Below are 17839 nucleotides of genomic sequence, written 5' to 3'. Positions count from 1 at the left end.
TAGCAAAAAACATCAGGTGTGGTAATTACTAAATTATAATAGAAAATAGTCAGAGGGGTGAGAAAACTGAGAAGGAACACTGTTGTGACTTTCTCAGGATTGTGGTGCCTGGTTCTGTAAAGTGGTCCATTCACTGAAGCCATCATTAAGTTCGGACAATGGTAAGAGTCTGGGCCTAGAAACCTTAACACTACAACAGACCAACACACCTGCATTGCATTGATTCAATTTTGGAAAAAAATTCTGCTACAAAATTTAGTTACCATTCTGCACAATTTTTCTTTTTTATACAGTAGTAACAAATTAAAGTTACTGACTTCTTTTATGTACAAATAGGCAGGTCATTGGGACTGACCTTGACCAGAGCAGCCCTCCTCCTCAGTCCCATTTCCAAACCCTCCCACCCCTCCCCAACCCTTCCCATTTTAGCGCTGGCTTCAAATGCATGATAAGAAATGCCATAAGATGTACTTTTCAGTTATATAAACACAGTGAACATATTTACTGTACAAGTACTTTGCATCCACAGCTTCGCTGCATTTTTACCACACACAAATGTATGGTTAACACTAACCCCACCCCTACTAAAATGTACACTGAGCCAATAGATATTTGCTGCTCTCCCTCCCGACTTTATAGCAACCTACTGCAAACTTTTAAGACGATTATAGATATTTTAGTACAACAAATGCTTTAAAGCCTGAAGGCAGTATAGACCTTCGTGAAAAATTAAAAAAAATACAAAATATAAGACAATTTATACAACATTTAAAAACTTACAATAAATTAAGATGCAGGCATTTTTGGATAAACTGCCTGTGGCTTTAAAACCCACCAGGCAATTAATGGGGGTGGGGGGGTGAGGGGGGACATCCTGGGGTCATTCAGACCCAATTCCAAGAATCCCTCCAGTTCTCCATGAGTAATGCATGCTTCCCTTCCTACCAATTCCTGCTCTTGATGACCCTCTCAAACGATATCCCTTTTTCGAGTAATTCCTGAATCCCTCAGTTCTCTTGCGAGGTTTACAACATGCTTGTGATGAAGTTGTACAGCTGCGTCAGCACCACAAAATGAACAGGGAGGCAGGAGCGGCGGTCCTGGGTGGCAGGGTCACAGGTCAGCCAAGAAAGAGCATTGTATTGTTCCAGAACAAACCTAGAGTTCAAAGGAAGTTCACAATATGAAACAGAAACATTTACAGAAAATGTCAAATTAGAAATAAGCATGTGCAAGCTCTTTATATTGTTACAAAAGCAGAACTTCTGAAGCGTTTTTGGGCTGTCTATTAATTTATGCTAAAATGAAGTGGGTCATGTGACCTGCTATGTACCTGTCTAACAACTGGCCTGTTAAAGATTAAAGGGAGACTTAGGTTGTTCATTGGAAAGTTGCAGAAGGATCTGCCTTTACACCAGTCACACTGCTAAACCCTAAAAGATCCAGAACAGTGTTGAAAGTGTCAGGCAGTAAACTATTATGCTTTAAACTGTCCATTTACTTCCAAGATAGAGACAGCTGTGGTCTCAAGAATAACTAGTGGCACTTCTAACCTGAATAAAAAGTCCTTGTCTCTCAAATTGTTGAAGATGTGTTTTGAAGAGAAAGTGTTTCTAAGGCACAGTCAGTCTACCAACATTTAAGACAGAGAGAGACAGAGAGCAGCTGTAAGTCAAAAATCTTCTGAGCTCAGCATGCATAATGCAAGTGAAAGGTCCTACTCAAATACACATGAATTGGAAATAAGTCACCTTGCTTCATAGAATCCTCACAGTGTGAGGGCAGGCTATTCAGCCCAACAAGTCCACACCGATCCTCCAAACAGCATCCCACCCAGATCCATCCCCCTATCCTATTCCTGCATTATCCCATTGGTAATACACCTAACCTACACATCTCTGAACACTACAATTTAGTATGGCCAATCCACCCAACCTGCACATCTCTGGACAATGAGGGGAAACCGAAGCACCCTGACAGAAATACATGGAGACACAGGAGAACGTGCAAACTGCACACAGTTGCCCAAGGTTAGAACCGAACCCAGCTCCCCGGTGCTGCGAGGCAACACGCTAACCACTGAGCCACAGTGCCATTTGAAAGAAAGGAAGAATCTCCAGGGAAGTTACCACCATTAAAGACAGGGTTATGATTAAAAATTACCAAACTGGGCAAGAAAGAGGTATAAATCCTTGCAAGCTAAATATCAATGTGCACTGATCCCACTGTCACTATCTTAGGGCCAGATGTTCACACAAATTACAAAGTGCAAATTTTTGACTGGATTGGAAAGGAGGAAAATTTTATTCAATAGCTTTAAGTACAGTTGTCAACACTAACTAAATACTCTTTGTACTTACTTTGCCTGTTAAAGATCTTAAAACTTGAGATCTTGTTGTTATGTCATCTTTCAACTATTAATTGGAAGTTTAAATTCCTTTTTAAAATCTGTGATTATCTCTACAGGAGTTGTGAACATTTTTCTGCACTTCACTACACATCACAAATAATAATAAACCAGCATTCCTATTAATCTGATGAAGCAGAAGTGCAAAGCAGCAAATTTAAACAGAAATTATCTGTAAGGCTACCTATAAAACAGTTTCTGAACATACAGTTAAAGCACAGTGTTTTTTAAGTTTTATACAAACATTTTATACAAACATCCTCTTCAACTACAATAGCATAAATGGCTGGCAAGATGTTGCTGGGTGTTGAATAGAGGTATACATTGATCGAAAGGCTATTGAAAACTTGCAGCTTGTCTTCAAAAGGTGCTTTGTACAAATATGAAACGGGGATCAGTGCCACTCCTTGCACATCATTCACTATCTTCAAGCACTTTTGTGTGATTCCCAAATGCTTCCCTCCATACACAACCCACAGGAGAAAGTGTTATCTCCAACTGTACAGTCAGGTTATTTTATCTTCACAAAGGATAAAATCTTTAAACTGCAAACATCTGGGGGTGGGGGAGAATTTTAACGATGTAATTGCTCAACAATTCTATAGATTGCGAATGCACTAAATGCACTAAAATTACTTCAGAAGTAACTGCAGAATAATGCAGCATCTTATACCTGAGCACATCAGAGGTCTGGTTTGAATCAAGTGGGTGGGAGTGCTTGCTATGAAGCAACTCATCCGAATGCACTGAAGGCACGTGGAGGTGCAACGAGGCCTAGAAACCAAGAAGAAATGAAAACTCAAGTAAATTATATATGGTCCAGCTCAGTATGTTACTGTCACACTTGCCACTAGATGGTAGCAATCGTCACTAGTACAGCACAACCACATTACACACAAAATTACAGCCTACGATTCCTGAAGTTACCACGCTAATAAATGCAACAAAATCTTTTAGGTTTCAACATTTGTCCTGCGGTTAGTTACTTGAAATTTAATCAGAATACTTTATGAACTTAAGATTCCAACTCGAGGTTAATATCCCCACCATCAAGCTCTACCTCAAGAATATATTAGTCAGGACAGACACATTTTTTAAAAAAACAGGGAGAAACAAATGTAATATTTTTCTAATCAACCTGCTCAGAGATTTCATTGTATACCTCTGGAGCTGGTGGGGCTTGAACACTGGGTCCGTCAGTCCAGGGGCAGGGACCCCTTACTTTCTCCTTTGCTGAAATCCCTGAATGAAAAACGTCCGAGTTCAACTTATTGTTTTCACTCCTCAAGAAACTTCAGGAGAGTACAGAAGCAGCGGGCAAAATCTCATGCTCTCTGTCCCTTCCAAAATAAGAGATCACTGTCTGATCCTTCCAGTTGGGAGAATTTTAAAATAATTTATTGTACCAGCCAAGCATCTCTGCACACTCACCATTCTTCACTCCAGTGAACTTGGATTTTGCACCAAAGTACTGAATAAACACATAATGTAAGGTGGGGTAAAGAGACTTAATTACAATTATGAGGAACACTATTTGCTTACAGCAGAAGCTTTACTTTAAGAGAAACATGCTCCGGTAATCTAGTGACAAGGACTGAAATACATATTTTATGAACCAGGAGCAACAATCAAGATTGCAGATTAACTGTTTCTTCTACAATAAGCAACAACCAGAGTCAGAATGTTACAGTAGAGATGAGCCTTCAGCTCATCCTGTACATGCTAGTCATCAAACAATTATCTACATTTACCAAATTCCTTTTTCCAACACTTGCCCATATAGCCTTCTATGCTATGGCATTTCAAGTGTTCATCTAAATACTTCTCAACGTTCTAACGGCTCAAACTTCTTTCAGATAGGAATTTCCAGAAACACATCACTGTCTAGATGAAAACAAAATCTCTTGACAAACCCTCTAAACCTTCTGCCCCTTTCCCCTCAAATGAGGGGAGATGTTTATTTCTATCGACCCTATCTATGCCCTTCATAATTCTGTACACATTAAGCAGGTCCTCCGTCAAGCTTCTCTGCTCCATGGAAAACAACCCTGGCCTATGAAGTCTCTCTTCAGAGCTGAAACATGCTAACCCAGGCAATTGCCTGATGAATTTTCTCTGCACTGTCTGCAACGCAATCACATCCTTCCTGTAGCGCTGTGACTAGAACGGCACAAACTACTACAACTGCGGCCTAGCCAACATGCTACAGCTCCATCATAACCTCCCAGATCTTGCATTTGACTAATAAAGGTAAGTATCCCATTTGCGTTGTTAACCACAACCTCCACCTGTCCTCTTACCTTCAAAGATCCATGCACATCAAGGTTCCTCTGATCCTCTGTACTGCCCAAGGTCCTACCATTTATCATGTATTCATAAGCTCAACAAGTTTAATGGCAATTCACTCCAAAATCCAGAATAATTTTGAAGATCACCAAGATTGCAGGAAAAAAGATTCAATAAGTGGCTTGGTTTACCTTGAGAAAAAGTGGACATTGGTTCTGTGCTTGAGGGCAGGCTGACCAAAACCAATCAGGAAGCGGCCCAGCCTTAGCTGTCGAGACAAAGTATCCCAGTGCCAGGGGCTGCTGCAAAATGGTGACTTCATCATGAGATTCTTGACGGTCTGTGCACTGACCCTGAAAAAAAAAAGCAACAAATTAGCTCCAATAATTCACAGATTGCAGCAGATGGCAGTAGTTTGTTAGAACTCCCTCCCCTAACAGCACTGTGGGCCCACCAACACCAATGGAGACTCACCACCACCATCTTCTCAAGGGCCCAGCCAGCAAACTCCACATCTGCTGAATGATATTTTTTTTTAAAAATCACACGCTACAACCAGACAGTGCAGCAAATGGAGTAAGATGTTACCAGAAAAATCAGCATAACCGACACAAATATAGAATTTTACAGTTACACTATGCACTAGCCATTGTTTTCTGCAGAATTTCTCTATAGACGTTACTCCACTTAAACTTTCTCCTAGCCATTTAATGCGTCATACATCACAATTCATAATGCTTTCACATAACTGTGGCGAGAATGAAAGCAAAAAGATAGCCGACAGGTCACTGCAATATTTTCACACCTGTCACAACGTCATTTCTCCACATAATGTTTCTTTCAAAATGAAAACAAAAGAAGTCCCACAGTATGAAAACTGCACAAGTAGTCAAAAGCACTGGAGATATAAGCTGTAAGAATTTCACATTTTTTTCACGAAAAATGATACGTAAGGAAGAAGCATGTAAGAGTATTAAAGAGTGCAAAAAATCAATTTTCTTAGGAATCAATACTTGACAGTTTATGAACTTTGCAGTAGAAGGCCTGTGCAAGAGAGACAAAGTTCAATTCTTGGCAGATGCCCACCACTTCCTTGTTAACATATTTCAGCCCACACCTCTTTGGTTAGCAGAACCTTTGCCTGAAGCAATTTAATCACACTGGAGTTTGGCAGCTGTTGCCAAGTTCTGATGGCATTCTATACCAATCACTAAATGTCAGAACACATTATGGAACCCTAGCAAACATGGAATACTGAGAAAAGGGAGGAAAACTTGAAAAAGGAAAGCAACTGAAAGATGGCCAAAAGATGTTATGCATGAAAACAGTTCATATTATTAATACCAGGACAGTGTCATAGAGGGACAGAATTAGGCTAACACACTAATTTAAGATTGATTCCAAGGTGCAATTCTTTTCTCAAAATGTGTGAGAAAAGATCTTCCAGGCAGAGTACAATACAGCAAAACCATGGAAATCTTTAAGTAATGATGGATATCATTAGCATGTAAGAGGTAAACAGAAAGGCAGCAGGGTTTTCATGAACTAAAATGTAGCAAGTAGTCTTCTCCTCTGTACCCAGTGATTTACAGAGGCATTGAACAAAAATTCAGTAAAGGAGAAGCAAATGTGATAATACAATGGTCTCACCTTGCCGGTGTCACCACCGTGTGGGTAATGAGAGCCTGGTGAATGTACCGGAGATGTAGATGGAGATGCTGGCAAGTTGATTATGAGATCATCATCTGGGTCCAGTAATTCAAAGATTCCCATTTCCTCTACAATTCAAATCAATTCAAAAGAAGTTAGATAAGAATAGAGCACAAGTTTCAAACCAACTTATAAACGAGCAGCACTTTTTCTGCATTACCCATTCCAGTAAACAACTCTATAGTGAAAGTTCTTCAGTTAGTAGAAACTTAACACAACACTCCTTCATTCGGCACAGGTCAGTTAAAGTCATATATTGGAAGACTGATGGATGAGTGTAAAGTTCAGTCCCTACTTAGTAATGACCAGCAGGATGTGTCTGTAATAGTTCAAATCAATGTTCTAACATCAAATATCAATCTCCAAGTATTCCTCACTGCCTGTTTCCAATAATAGATTGTTAAATGTGCACAGCAAGTAAGGAAGTCAGACCCATGCTGCTGGAACCAAGTTACTGATAGGACAAGGAGCATGAACAGGAGTGGAACAGTTCAGAAAGTGGCTGTCACCCCCCGAACCAGGGAAGAGAGAGGCAGAGGGAAAAGAATCAGTATCACTAACTCGCTCACTCACACATCTTATGGGCCTGTCAACACTCAACACACCCATATACCCCATCAAACCAGCAGTAGTCACCACTGCTCCATTACCTGTCAATACATCATCTTCCCTGTGACTGAGGGGGAAACAAAGTAAAATACAAACCCTCCACTCAAAGGTTAGAGAACTCCAATGTAGACTAATGTGAGAAATTAGTTCCTGCCCCTCCCAAATTATCATGGTGCATACATTCACAGCTTTCCCTCCCCTAGCCTAAACACCCCACACGACCCTCACAGTAACTCTCCATTAATAACCATTCATAGGTGTCCATCAATTATCAACAGGTTAATCAACAGGTTAAAAGCATGGGCATTGAACAACAAGCAATGGAAGTGATAAAGTCAAGATGCAGAACCCAGGTAAAGAAGTCAACAGGCCGCAACAGGATGCGTCCTAGATTGCCGAGGAGGTAAGGGAGCAAACTGCGTGGTCATTAACAGAATTTTTCCAGGCCACTCTGATGATAGGATTAGTTTGGAAAACTGGAAGATCGCAAACGTGCCACTATTGTTTCAGAAAGGAACAAAGGTTAACCCAGGAAACTACAGACCTGTCAGCTTGATATTAATAGAGGGAATTCTGATGGAGGCCAAAATAGGGGTAAGATAAACATACACAGAAAAATAAGTTAATACTAAATCAATCAACATGGCGTTCTCAAAGGCAGGTCGTGTCTGACAAATCTAAATTTTGATGAAGTGACACCGGAAGTGTCTGACAGAAAGCACTGATAGAAACCTGCCACATGGCAGGTTAGTTAGCAAATTAGAAATGTTTGGGTCTGATGGGTCCTTCACAGCTTGGATTAAAAGTGGATGAAAAGATAAGGAACGGAACGTATACAGAGGTTGACATTTCTCAGGCTGGAGCTATGAGATGAAAGTAGTGCTCCCCAGAGATTGATGTTGAGACCCCTGCTTTTTCTAATTTACATAAAAGATTTGGAGATGGGCATTGAGGGCAAAATGTCTAAATTTCTAAGCTAGGGGGAACAGTGATTTGTGAGGATGATGCTGAGTGACTTCAGAGGAACTCTGACAAGTTGGTGAAATAGGCTGACACTGAGTCAGAGTCATACAGCACAGATATAGACCCTTCAGTCCAACTTGTCCATGCCAACCACGTTTTCCAAACTGAACTAGTCCCATTTGCCTGTGTTTGGCACACATCCCTCTTAAACCCTTCCTTGTTCCTGTACCTGCTGAAATGCATTTTAAATGTTATAAGTGGACCTGCGTCTACCAATTCCTCATTCCACATACAAACCACGCCATGTGAAAAAGTTGCCCCTCAGATTCCATATAAATTCTTCTCCTCTCACATTAAAATTATGCCCTCTAGTTTTGAGGTCCCCTATCCTAGGGAAAGGCTTTTGTTATTTGCCTTATGTAAGCCCCATATGATTTGATAAACCTCTACAGAAGGTCACTCCCTCAACCTCCTATGCTCCAGTGAAAGGGATCCCAGGCTGTCCAGTCTCTCTTTATAACACAAACCCTCCATCTTGGTAATATCCCTGAAAATCTTTTCTGCATCCTCTCCAATTCAATAACATGTTTCCTACGGCAGGGCAACCAAAACTGTACACAGTGCTCCAAACTCTGGCAAATTCCAATGCAAAAAAAAATTAGGCAATACATTTTGGATGAAGAAACATTGAGTCTCTGCATGATACAACTCTGAGGGGAGTACAGGAGTAGAGGTACCTCAGACTTCAAAGTACATAATTGTCTGAAGATGGCCAGTGAAGTTAAAACTACTTACAGGATCCTTGAATTTATAAACAGGGGCATTGAGTATAAGAGTAGTCACGCTGCACCTCTACAAACTGTCAGAAACCATGTTTGGAGTAGTGTGTTCTGGACATTGTATTTAAGGAAGAATGTTAAAGCCCTGGAGACAGTGCAAAGGAGATTTACTAGGAATTGAATGAAGTATTAGGAATAAAGCATTTTAGATACAAGGAAAGATTAAAGAAATTGAGTTTTCTCCCCCCACCTTGGAACAGAGACAATTAAGACGCAATCTGATTGAGGTGTGCAAAGCTATGAACAACTTTGACAGGACAAAGGAGGATATTCTATTTCCACTAGTTGGTATGACAGTAACGAGGGGTCACAATTTCAAGACAGACAGCAAGAGAGCTAGGAAGGAGATGAAGAGAAACTTCTTTCCTCTGTTATCAGAATTTGGAATGTGCTGCCTGGGAGAGTGGTGGAGCCAGGTTCCATCAGAGGTTTCAAAAGAGATATACATTTGAAAGAGACGAATTTAGAGGGCAATAGAGATAGAGCTGGGGAATAAGATTAGCTGTGTAGCTCTTTTGGGAGACGATACAGAGGCAATGACTCGAATGACCTCCTCCTGTACTGTAAAATTCTACAATTCTAACCAGGTAAAGTATCCTACCCAGCAGATATCCAAATTTGGAACAATCGTTGAATTTTCCCATCCTTGGCTTAAAGGCCGAACAGTAACATTACAAACTATGTTCAAACAGAGAATGAAATCTTAGGTCCACATCAGGTTTCAACACCAGAGATGGTGCTTTTAGCTATCATGTCACTCATAATAGAAACCAAGCAAGTGTAGATTTTTGCTGATTAATAGCAGACTGTAAATCAGGAAGGTGTTATGATACAGCACAATTTGATGGACATCCGACATTACCTTTCGAGCGAGCCATTAATCATTGAGTTGAGATTTTAAATATGGCTAAAATTTCATCTTAATTTTGGTGACATTCCTATGTGATACCGCACCTTGAGCAACCATCAGTTTTCACTTCAACTGAATACAGCAGAAAATAATTTGCTCAAGTATTCATATGTGCATTCACAAAGCAAGAGAGCTCGCTGAACTTCCTTCACAACCCAGGGCCATCAAATCAAATTGTAGTTCTGGTTTTCTCTCCACCAGAAACAATGAAGTGTTGAAGCCAAATGTAGTGCCCCTACCATTATTACCACTGCAATAAGCTAGCATCAGACAGTGAGCCTGCAGACTTCCTTGCTCTGAAGAACTAAGCAGGTTATTTGATCAACTTGTGCAGCCATTGCAGCAATCAATAAAAACTATGCATCGAAAAGGCCATGAAGGAGATTTTTGCTTCAGGACTAATCAATCTAATCATTCAAAATAAAACAAATTAAATCCATAATCAGCTACTTATCGGTGAATTAGGAACTGGTGCACCAGCTGAGCCACCAACCATTAGACAGGTCTACAGTACAGTCCATAAATCGACAATTCAACAGAATAATAAGAGGTCACACCCCAATTCAAACACTGAAAATCCATCATAAGTTAACAAAGTGTGGAGCTGGATGAACACAGCAGACCAAGCAGCATCTCAGGAGCATAAAAGCTGACGTTTCCGGCCTAGACACTTCATCAGAAAAGGGGGATTGGGAGAGGGTTCAGAAATAAATAGGGACAGAGAGGGGGAGGCGGATCAAAGATGGATAGAGGAGTAGATAAGTGGAGAGGAGACAGACAAGTTAAAGGGGCGGGGATGGAGCCAGTAAAGATGAGTGTAGGTGGGGAGGTAGGGAGAGGATAGGTCAGTTCGGGCAGGACAGACAGGTCTGGGGATGGGATGAGGTTAGTAGGGGGGAAATGGAGGTGTGGCTTGAGGTGGGAGGGGGGGATAGGTGAGAGTAAGAACAGGTTAGGGAGGCGGGGACGAGCTGGGTTGGTTTTGGGATGCGGGGGCGGGGGGTGGGGGTGGGGGTGGGGATTTTGAAGCTTGTGAAATCCACATTGATACCATTGGGCTGCAGGGTTCCCAAGCAGAATATGAGTTGCTGTTCCTGCAACCTTCAGTTGGCATCATTGTGGCACTGCAGGAGGCCCAGGACGAACATGTCATGTAAGGAATGGGAGGCGGAGTTGAAATGGTTCACGATTGGGAGGTGCAGTTGTTTATTGCGAACCAAACGTAGGTGTTCTGCAAAGCGGTCCCCAAGCCTCCGCTTGGTTTCCCCCACGTAGAGGGAGCCACAATGGGTACAGCGGATGCAGCATACTACATTGGCAGATGTGCAGGTGAACATCTGCTTGATGCCCAAGCCTCCGTTTGGTTCGCAAGATTCAAAATCTCCCTCCCCCCCACTGCATCCCAAAACCAGCCCAGCTCGTCCCCGCCTCCCTAACCTGTTCTAACTCTCACCTATCCCCTCCGCCCATCTCAGGCCGTACCTCCATTTCCTACTTTCTAATCTCATCCCAGCCCCTTGACCTGTCCGTCCTCCCCGGACTGACCTATCCCCTCCCTACCTCCCCCCCATACTCACCTCTACAGGCTCCATTCTGCCCCTTTAACTTGTCTGTCTCCTCTCCACCTACCTTCTCCTCTATCCATCTTTGATCCGCCTACCCCCCCTCCCTATTTATTTCAGAACCCTCTCCCCATCCCCCTTTTCTGATGAAGGGTCTAGGCCAGAAACATCAGCTTTTGTGCTCCTAAGATGCTGCTTGGCCTGCTGTATTCATCCAGCTCCACACTTTGTTATCTCGGATTCTCCAGCATCTGCAGTTCCCATTATCACTGAAAATCCACCATCTGTTAAGAATCCAACTGATACAGGGAATAGACAATACATATGACTAACCAACGTTTATTTCATAGCTCCCAGTTGGCACCTGCACCATTGCAGAGGTAGGAAACACCAGGATGTGAGTGCATGAAGTATCCTGTGGTGTGGCTCAGCTGCGACGTCTGCATGTTGAGTGATGTGCCCACGGCCAAACACTGATCCAAACAGACACGGAGTCTGCAGCAAAAATTTAAAAGAAAGTTTTGTCTTAAACCAACATTTCAAAATAAGATTTTCTGTTAACTACTCAACAATAAACCAAATGAGTAAGTGTATGAAAAGAAAACTTCTTTCATGACTTCAAAAGAACCTGCACTCTTTGAAGGAGCTAATTGGCTCACACGGTTCACACAGCGCACAGCTTCGGGGGAAAAGAAAATTGCAAAGTATGATTTGCTGATAGCTTGGAGAAATCTGCAAACGCCATTTTTCATTAAGAGTCGAAATATTCTCTGAACCCCTAATGTTAATTACCAAAGCTAGAAAGATTTAACATATTCCAATTAATGCACTTATTCTGCTTTTCAAAGTCAACAATTTCTCAGTGCGATAGATTCTGTGGCACTATTTAAAAAAAAATGTTGTTTCTCCCAGCATCCTACCTAACATTTCTCCCCCACTAAAAAGATGGGCATTCAAGTCACAGCACTTCATAAGCTAATTTGTGAAGCACTCCTTCAGATATTTAGACAACTTAATAGGGCACTCTATAAGGCCAGCATTTCTCAAATGTATTTGTTTTTGTTATACATAATAATGACCCCATTGCCTGAGTTCTTTCAGTTCCATGCCCCCGTATCTCTAAATATGAAGCCAGCAACACTGACCTGTCATCCAATGTTGCTACAAGTTCCATTCCACAATATGTCCACATTGTACATTACAGGTATATACAACAAAACTACACGATGTTTTCTATATGTAATGTCAATCCTTCATATAAAAAAATACTTTTAACCAACAATATAACACAGATGATCAGCATGCCTAGTGAACAAAGTAACACTCCTAACTTCTGAGAATTTGTTGGGATCTTCAAATTTGGACTGAAGGTCCTGTATAGAGGGCGAGAGAGAGAGGGCGAGAGAGAGAGGGCGAGAGAGAGAGGGCGAGAGAGAGAGGGCGAGAGAGAGAGGGCGAGAGAGAGAGGCGAGAGAGAGAGGGCGAGAGAGAGAGGGCGAGAGAGAGAGGGCGAGAGAGAGAGGGCGAGAGAGAGAGGGCGAGAGAGAGAGGGCGAGAGAGAGAGGGCGAGAGAGAGAGGGCGAGAGAGAGAGGGCGAGAGAGAGAGGGCGAGAGAGAGAGGGCGAGAGAGAGAGGGCGAGAGAGAGAGGGCGAGAGAGAGAGGGCGGAGAGAGAGGAGGGCGAGAGAGAGAGGGCGAGAGAGAGAGGGCGAGAGAGAGGCGAGAGAGAGAGGCGAGAGAGAGAGGGCGAGAGAGAGAGGGCGAGAGAGAGAGGCGAGAGAGAGAGGGCGAGAGAGAGAGGGCGAGAGAGAGAGGGCGAGAGAGAGAGGGCGAGAGAGAGAGGGCGAGAGAGAGAGGGCGAGAGAGAGAGGGCGAGAGAGAGGGCGAGAGAGAGAGGGCGAGAGAGAGAGAGAGAGGGCGGAGAGAGAGGGCGAGAGAGAGAGGGCGAGAGAGAGAGGGCGAGAGAGAGAGGGCGAGAGAGAGAGGGCGAGAGAGAGAGGGCGAGAGAGAGAGGGCGAGAGAGAGAGGGCGAGAGAGAGAGGGCGAGAGAGAGAGGCGAGAGAGAGAGGGCGAGAGAGAGAGGCGAGAGAGAGAGGGCGAGAGAGAGAGGGCGAGAGAGAGAGGCGAGAGAGAGAGGGCGAGAGAGAGAGGCGAGAGAGAGAGGGCGAGAGGAGAGAGGGCGAGAGAGAGAGGGCGAGAGAGAGAGGGCGAGAGAGAGAGGGCGAGAGAGAGAGGCGAGAGAGAGAGGGCGAGAGAGAGAGGGCGAGAGAGAGCAGAGGAGAGGCGAGAGAGAGAGGGCGAGAGAGAGAGGGCGAGAGAGAGAGGGCGAGAGAGAGAGGGCGAGAGAGAGAGGGCGAGAGAGAGAGGGCGAGAGAGAGAGGGCGAGAGAGAGAGGCGAGAGAGAGAGGGCAGAGAGAGAGGGCGAGAGAGAGAGGGCGAGAGAGAGAGGGCGAGAGAGAGAGGGCGAGAGAGAGAGGGCGAGAGAGAGAGGGCGAGAGAGAGAGGGCGAGAGAGAGAGGGCGAGAGAGAGAGGGCGAGAGAGAGAGGGCGAGAGAGAGAGGCGAGAGAGAGGCGAGAGAGAGGGCGAGAGAGAGAGGGCGAGAGAGAGAGGGCGAGAGAGAGAGGCGAGAGAGAGAGCGAGAGAGAGAGGGCGAGAGAGAGAGGGCGAGAGAGAGAGGGCGAGAGAGAGAGGGCGAGAGAGAGAGGGCGAGAGAGAGAGGGCGAGAGAGAGAGGCGAGAGAGAGAGGGCGAGAGAGAGAGGGCGAGAGAGAGAGGGCGAGAGAGAGAGGGCGAGAGAGAGAGGCGAGAGAGAGAGGGCGAGAGAGAGGGCGAGAGAGAGAGGGCGAGAGAGAGAGGGCGAGAGAGAGAGGGCGAGAGAGAGAGGGCGAGAGAGAGAGGGCGAGAGAGAGAGGGCGAGAGAGAGAGGGCGAGAGAGCGAGAGAGAGAGGCGAGAGAGAGGGCGAGAGAGAGAGGCGGAGGAGAGGCGAGAGAGAGAGGGCGAGGAGAGAGAGGGCGAGAGAGAGAGGCGAGAGAGAGAGGGCGAGAGAGAGCGAGAGAGAGGGCGAGAGAGAGAGGCGAGAGAGAGAGGCGAGAGAGAGGCGAGAGAGAGAGGGCGAGAGAGAGAGGGCGAGAGAGAGAGGCGAGAGAGAGAGGCGAGAGAGAGAGGGCGAGAGAGAAGGCGAGAGAGGAAGAGAGAGAGGGCGAGAGAGAGGCGAGAGAGAGGGCGAGAGAGAGAGGGCGAGAGAGAGAGGGCGAGAGAGAGAGGCGAGAGAGAGAGGGCGAGAGAGCGAGAGAGAGCAGAGAGAGGGCGAGAGAGAGAGAGGGCGAGAGAGAGAGGGCGAGAGAGAGAGGGCGAGAGAGAGAGGGCGAGAGAGAGAGGGCGAGAGAGAGAGGGCGAGAGAGAGAGGGCGAGAGAGAGAGGGCGAGAGAGAGGGGCGAGAGAGAGAGGGCGAGAGAGAGAGGGCGAGAGAGAGAGGGCGAGAGAGGAGAGGGGCGAGAGAGAGAGGCGAGAGAGAGAGGGCGAGAGAGAGAGGGCGAGAGAGAGAGGGCAGAGAGAGGGCAGAGAGAGAGGGCGAGAGAAGCGAGAGAGAGAGGGCGAGAGAGAGAGGGCGAGAGAGAGAGGGCGAGAGAGAGAGGGCAGAGAGAGAGAGGGCGAGAGAGAGAGGGCGAGAGAGAGAGGGCGAGAGAGAGAGGGCGAGAGAGAGAGGGCGAGAGAGAGAGGGCGAGAGAGAGAGGGCGAGAGAGAGAGGGCGGAGAGAGAGAGGGGCGAGAGAGAGAGGGCGAGAGAGAGGGCGAGAGAGAGAGGGCGAGAGAGAGAGGGCGAGAGAGAGAGGGCGAGAGAGAGAGGGCGAGAGAGAGAGGGCGAGAGAGAGAGGGCGAGAGAGAGGGCGAGAGAGAGAGGGCGAGAGAGAGAGGGCGAGAGAGAGAGGGCGAGAGAGAGGGCGAGAGAGAGAGGGCGAGAGAGAGAGGCGAGAGAGAGAGGGCGAGAGAGAGGAGGGCGAGAGAGAGAGGGCGAGAGAGAGAGGGCGAGAGAGAGAGGGCGAGAGAGAGAGGGCGGAGAGAGAGGGCGAGAGAGAGAGGCGAGAGAGAGAGGGCGAGAGAGAGAGGGCGAGAGAGAGAGGGCGAGGAGAGAGAGAGGGCGCGAGAGGAGAGAGGGCGCGAGAGGAGGAGAGAGGGCGGCGAGAGAGAGAGGGGCGAGAGAGACGAGAGGGCGCGAGAGAGAGAGGGCGAGAGAGAGAGGGCGCGAGAGAGCGAGAGAGGCGCGAGAGAGAGAGGGCGCGAGAGAGAGAGAGGGCGAGAGAGAGAGGGCGCGAGAGAGAGAGAGGCGAGAGAGAGAGAGAGGGCGCGAGAGAAGAGAGGGCGAGAGAGAGAGAGGGCGCGAGAGAGAGAGGCGCGAGAGAGAGAGAGGCGAGAGAGAGAGAGAGAGAGAGAGAGAGAGAGAGCGAGAGAGCGAGCAGAGAGAGGAGAGGGCGAGAGAGAGAGAGAGAGGCGAGGGAGAGAGAGAGAGGGCGAGAGAGAGAGAGAGGGCGAGAGAGAGAGAGGAGAGAGGGCGCGAGAGAGAGAGAGGCGAGAGAGAGAGAGAGGCGCGAGAGAGAGAGAGCGAGAGAGAGAGCGAGAGAGCGAGAGAGAGAGCGAGAGAGAGAGAGAGGGCGAGAGAGAGAGGGCGAGAGAGAGGGCGAGAGAGAGAGGGCGAGAGAGAGGAGGGCGAGAGAGAGGGAGAGAGAGGAGGCGAGAGAGAGAGAGGCGAGAGAGAGAGGCGAGAGAGAGAGGGCGAGAGAGAGAGAGGGCGAGAGAGAGAGAGGAGAGGGCGAGAGAGAGAGAGGGCGAGAGAGAGAGAGGGCGAGAAGAGAGAGGGCGCGAGAGAGAGAGAGGAGAGAGAGAGAGAGAGAGAGAGAGAGAGCGAGAGAGCGAGAGAGAGAGAGAGGGCGAGAGAGAGAGAGAGAGAGGGCGAGAGAGAGAGAGAGGCGAGAGAGAGAGAGAGGGCGAGAGAGAGAGAGAGAGAGGCGCGAGAGAGAGAGAGGGCGAGAGAGAGAGAGGGCGAGAGAGAGAGAGAGCGAGAGAGAGAGAGAGAGCGAGAGAGAGAGAGAGAGCGAGAGAGAGAGCGAGAGAGAGAGAGAGGGCGAGAGAGAGAGCGAGAGAGAGAGGGCGAGAGAGAGAGGGCGAGAGAGAGAGGGCGAGAGAGAGAGGGCGAGAGGAGAGAGGGCGAGAGAGAGAGGGGCGAGAGAGAGAGAGGCGAGAGAGAGAGAGGGCGAGAGAGAGAGAGGGCGAGAGAGAGAGAGGGCGAGAGAGAGAGGGAGAGGGCGAGAGAGAGAGAGAGGGCGAGAGAGGGCGAGAGAGAGAGAGAGGCGAGAGAGAGAGAGGGCGAGAGAGAGAGAGAGCGAGAGAGAGAGAGGAGCGAGAGAGAGAGAGAGGGCGAGAGAGAGAGAGAGAGAGGCGCGAGAGAGAGAGAGAGGGCGCGAGAGAGAGAGAGCGAGAGAGAGAGAGAGGGAGAGAGAGAGAGAGAGGCGAGAGAGAGAGAGAGGGCGAGAGAGAGAGAGAGGGCGAGAGAGAGAGAGAGGCGAGAGAGAGAGAGAGAGAGAGAGGGCGAGAGAGAGAGAGGCGAGAGAGAGAGAGAGGGCGAGAGAGAGAGAGAGGGCGAGAGAGAGAGAGAGGCGAGAGAGAGAGAGAGGCGAGAGAGAGAGAGGGCGAGAGAGAGAGAGAGGGCGAGAGAGAGAGAGAGGGCGAGAGAGAGAGAGAGGGCGAGAGAGAGAGAGAGGGCGAGAGAGAGAGAGAGAGGGCGAGAGAGAGAGAGAGGCGAGAGAGAGAGAGAGAGGGCGAGAGAGAGAGAGAGAGGGCGAGAGAGAGAGAGAGAGGGCGAGAGAGAGAGAGAGGGCGAGAGAGAGAGAGAGAGGCGAGAGAGAGAGAGAGGCGAGAGAGAGCGAGAGAGAGAGCGAGAGAGAGAGAGGGCGAGAGAGAGAGAGGGCGAGAGAGAGAGCAGAGAGCGAGAGAGAGAGAGAGGGCGAGAGAGAGAGGGCGAGAGAGAGAGAGGGCGAGAGAGAGAGAGGGCGAGAGAGAGAGAGGGCGAGAGAGAGAGAGGGCGAGAGAGGGCGAGAGAGAGAGGGCGAGAGAGAGAGGCCGAGAGAGAGAGGGCGAGAGAGAGAGGGCGAGAGGAGAGAGGCGAGAGAGAGAGAGAGAGAGAGGGCGAGAGAGAGAGAGGGCGCGAGAGAGAGAGAGGGCGAGAGAGAGAGAGAGGGCGCGAGAGAGAGGGCGCGAGAGAGAGAGAGAGCGCGAGAGAGAGAGAGGCGCGAGAGAGAGAGAGGGGAGAGAGAGAGGCGGCGAGAGAGAGAGAGAGGGCGAGAGGAGAGAGAGGGCGCGAGAGAGAGCGAAGAGAGGGCGCGAGAGAGAGGGCGCGAGAGAGAAGAGGGCGCGAGAGAGGAGAGGGCGCGAGAGAGAGAGGCGCGAGAGAGAGGGCGCGAGAGAGGAGGAGCGAGAGAGAGAGGGCGAGAGAGAGAGGGGCGAGAGAGAGAGAGAGAGGGCGCGAGGAGAGAGAGGCGCGAGAGAGAGAGGGCGCGAGA

At 47.8% G+C, this 17839-nt stretch overlaps 1 protein-coding gene across 1 annotated transcript in view; it reads right to left on the bottom strand.

The window, feature by feature from the left end:
- Window positions 1-420: 420 nt before the first annotated feature.
- Window positions 421-17839, bottom strand: part of med13a (mediator complex subunit 13a) — a 204798-nt gene continuing 187379 nt past the window's right edge. Inside the window, 6 exon segments of the mRNA XM_059655412.1 lie at window positions 421-1158; window positions 3081-3181; window positions 4885-5046; window positions 6344-6471; window positions 11620-11710; window positions 11712-11759. Coding sequence (XP_059511395.1) covers window positions 1026-1158; window positions 3081-3181; window positions 4885-5046; window positions 6344-6471; window positions 11620-11710; window positions 11712-11759 — 663 coding nt within the window. The 3' untranslated portion in view covers window positions 421-1025.

The sequence above is a fragment of the Stegostoma tigrinum genome, chromosome 27, assembly GCF_030684315.1.
Source record: "Stegostoma tigrinum isolate sSteTig4 chromosome 27, sSteTig4.hap1, whole genome shotgun sequence".
Taxonomy (NCBI): Eukaryota; Metazoa; Chordata; class Chondrichthyes; order Orectolobiformes; family Stegostomatidae; genus Stegostoma; species Stegostoma tigrinum.
Note: the sequence above shows the minus strand (reverse complement) of the source record. Positions and strands in the feature narration are given on the sequence as shown.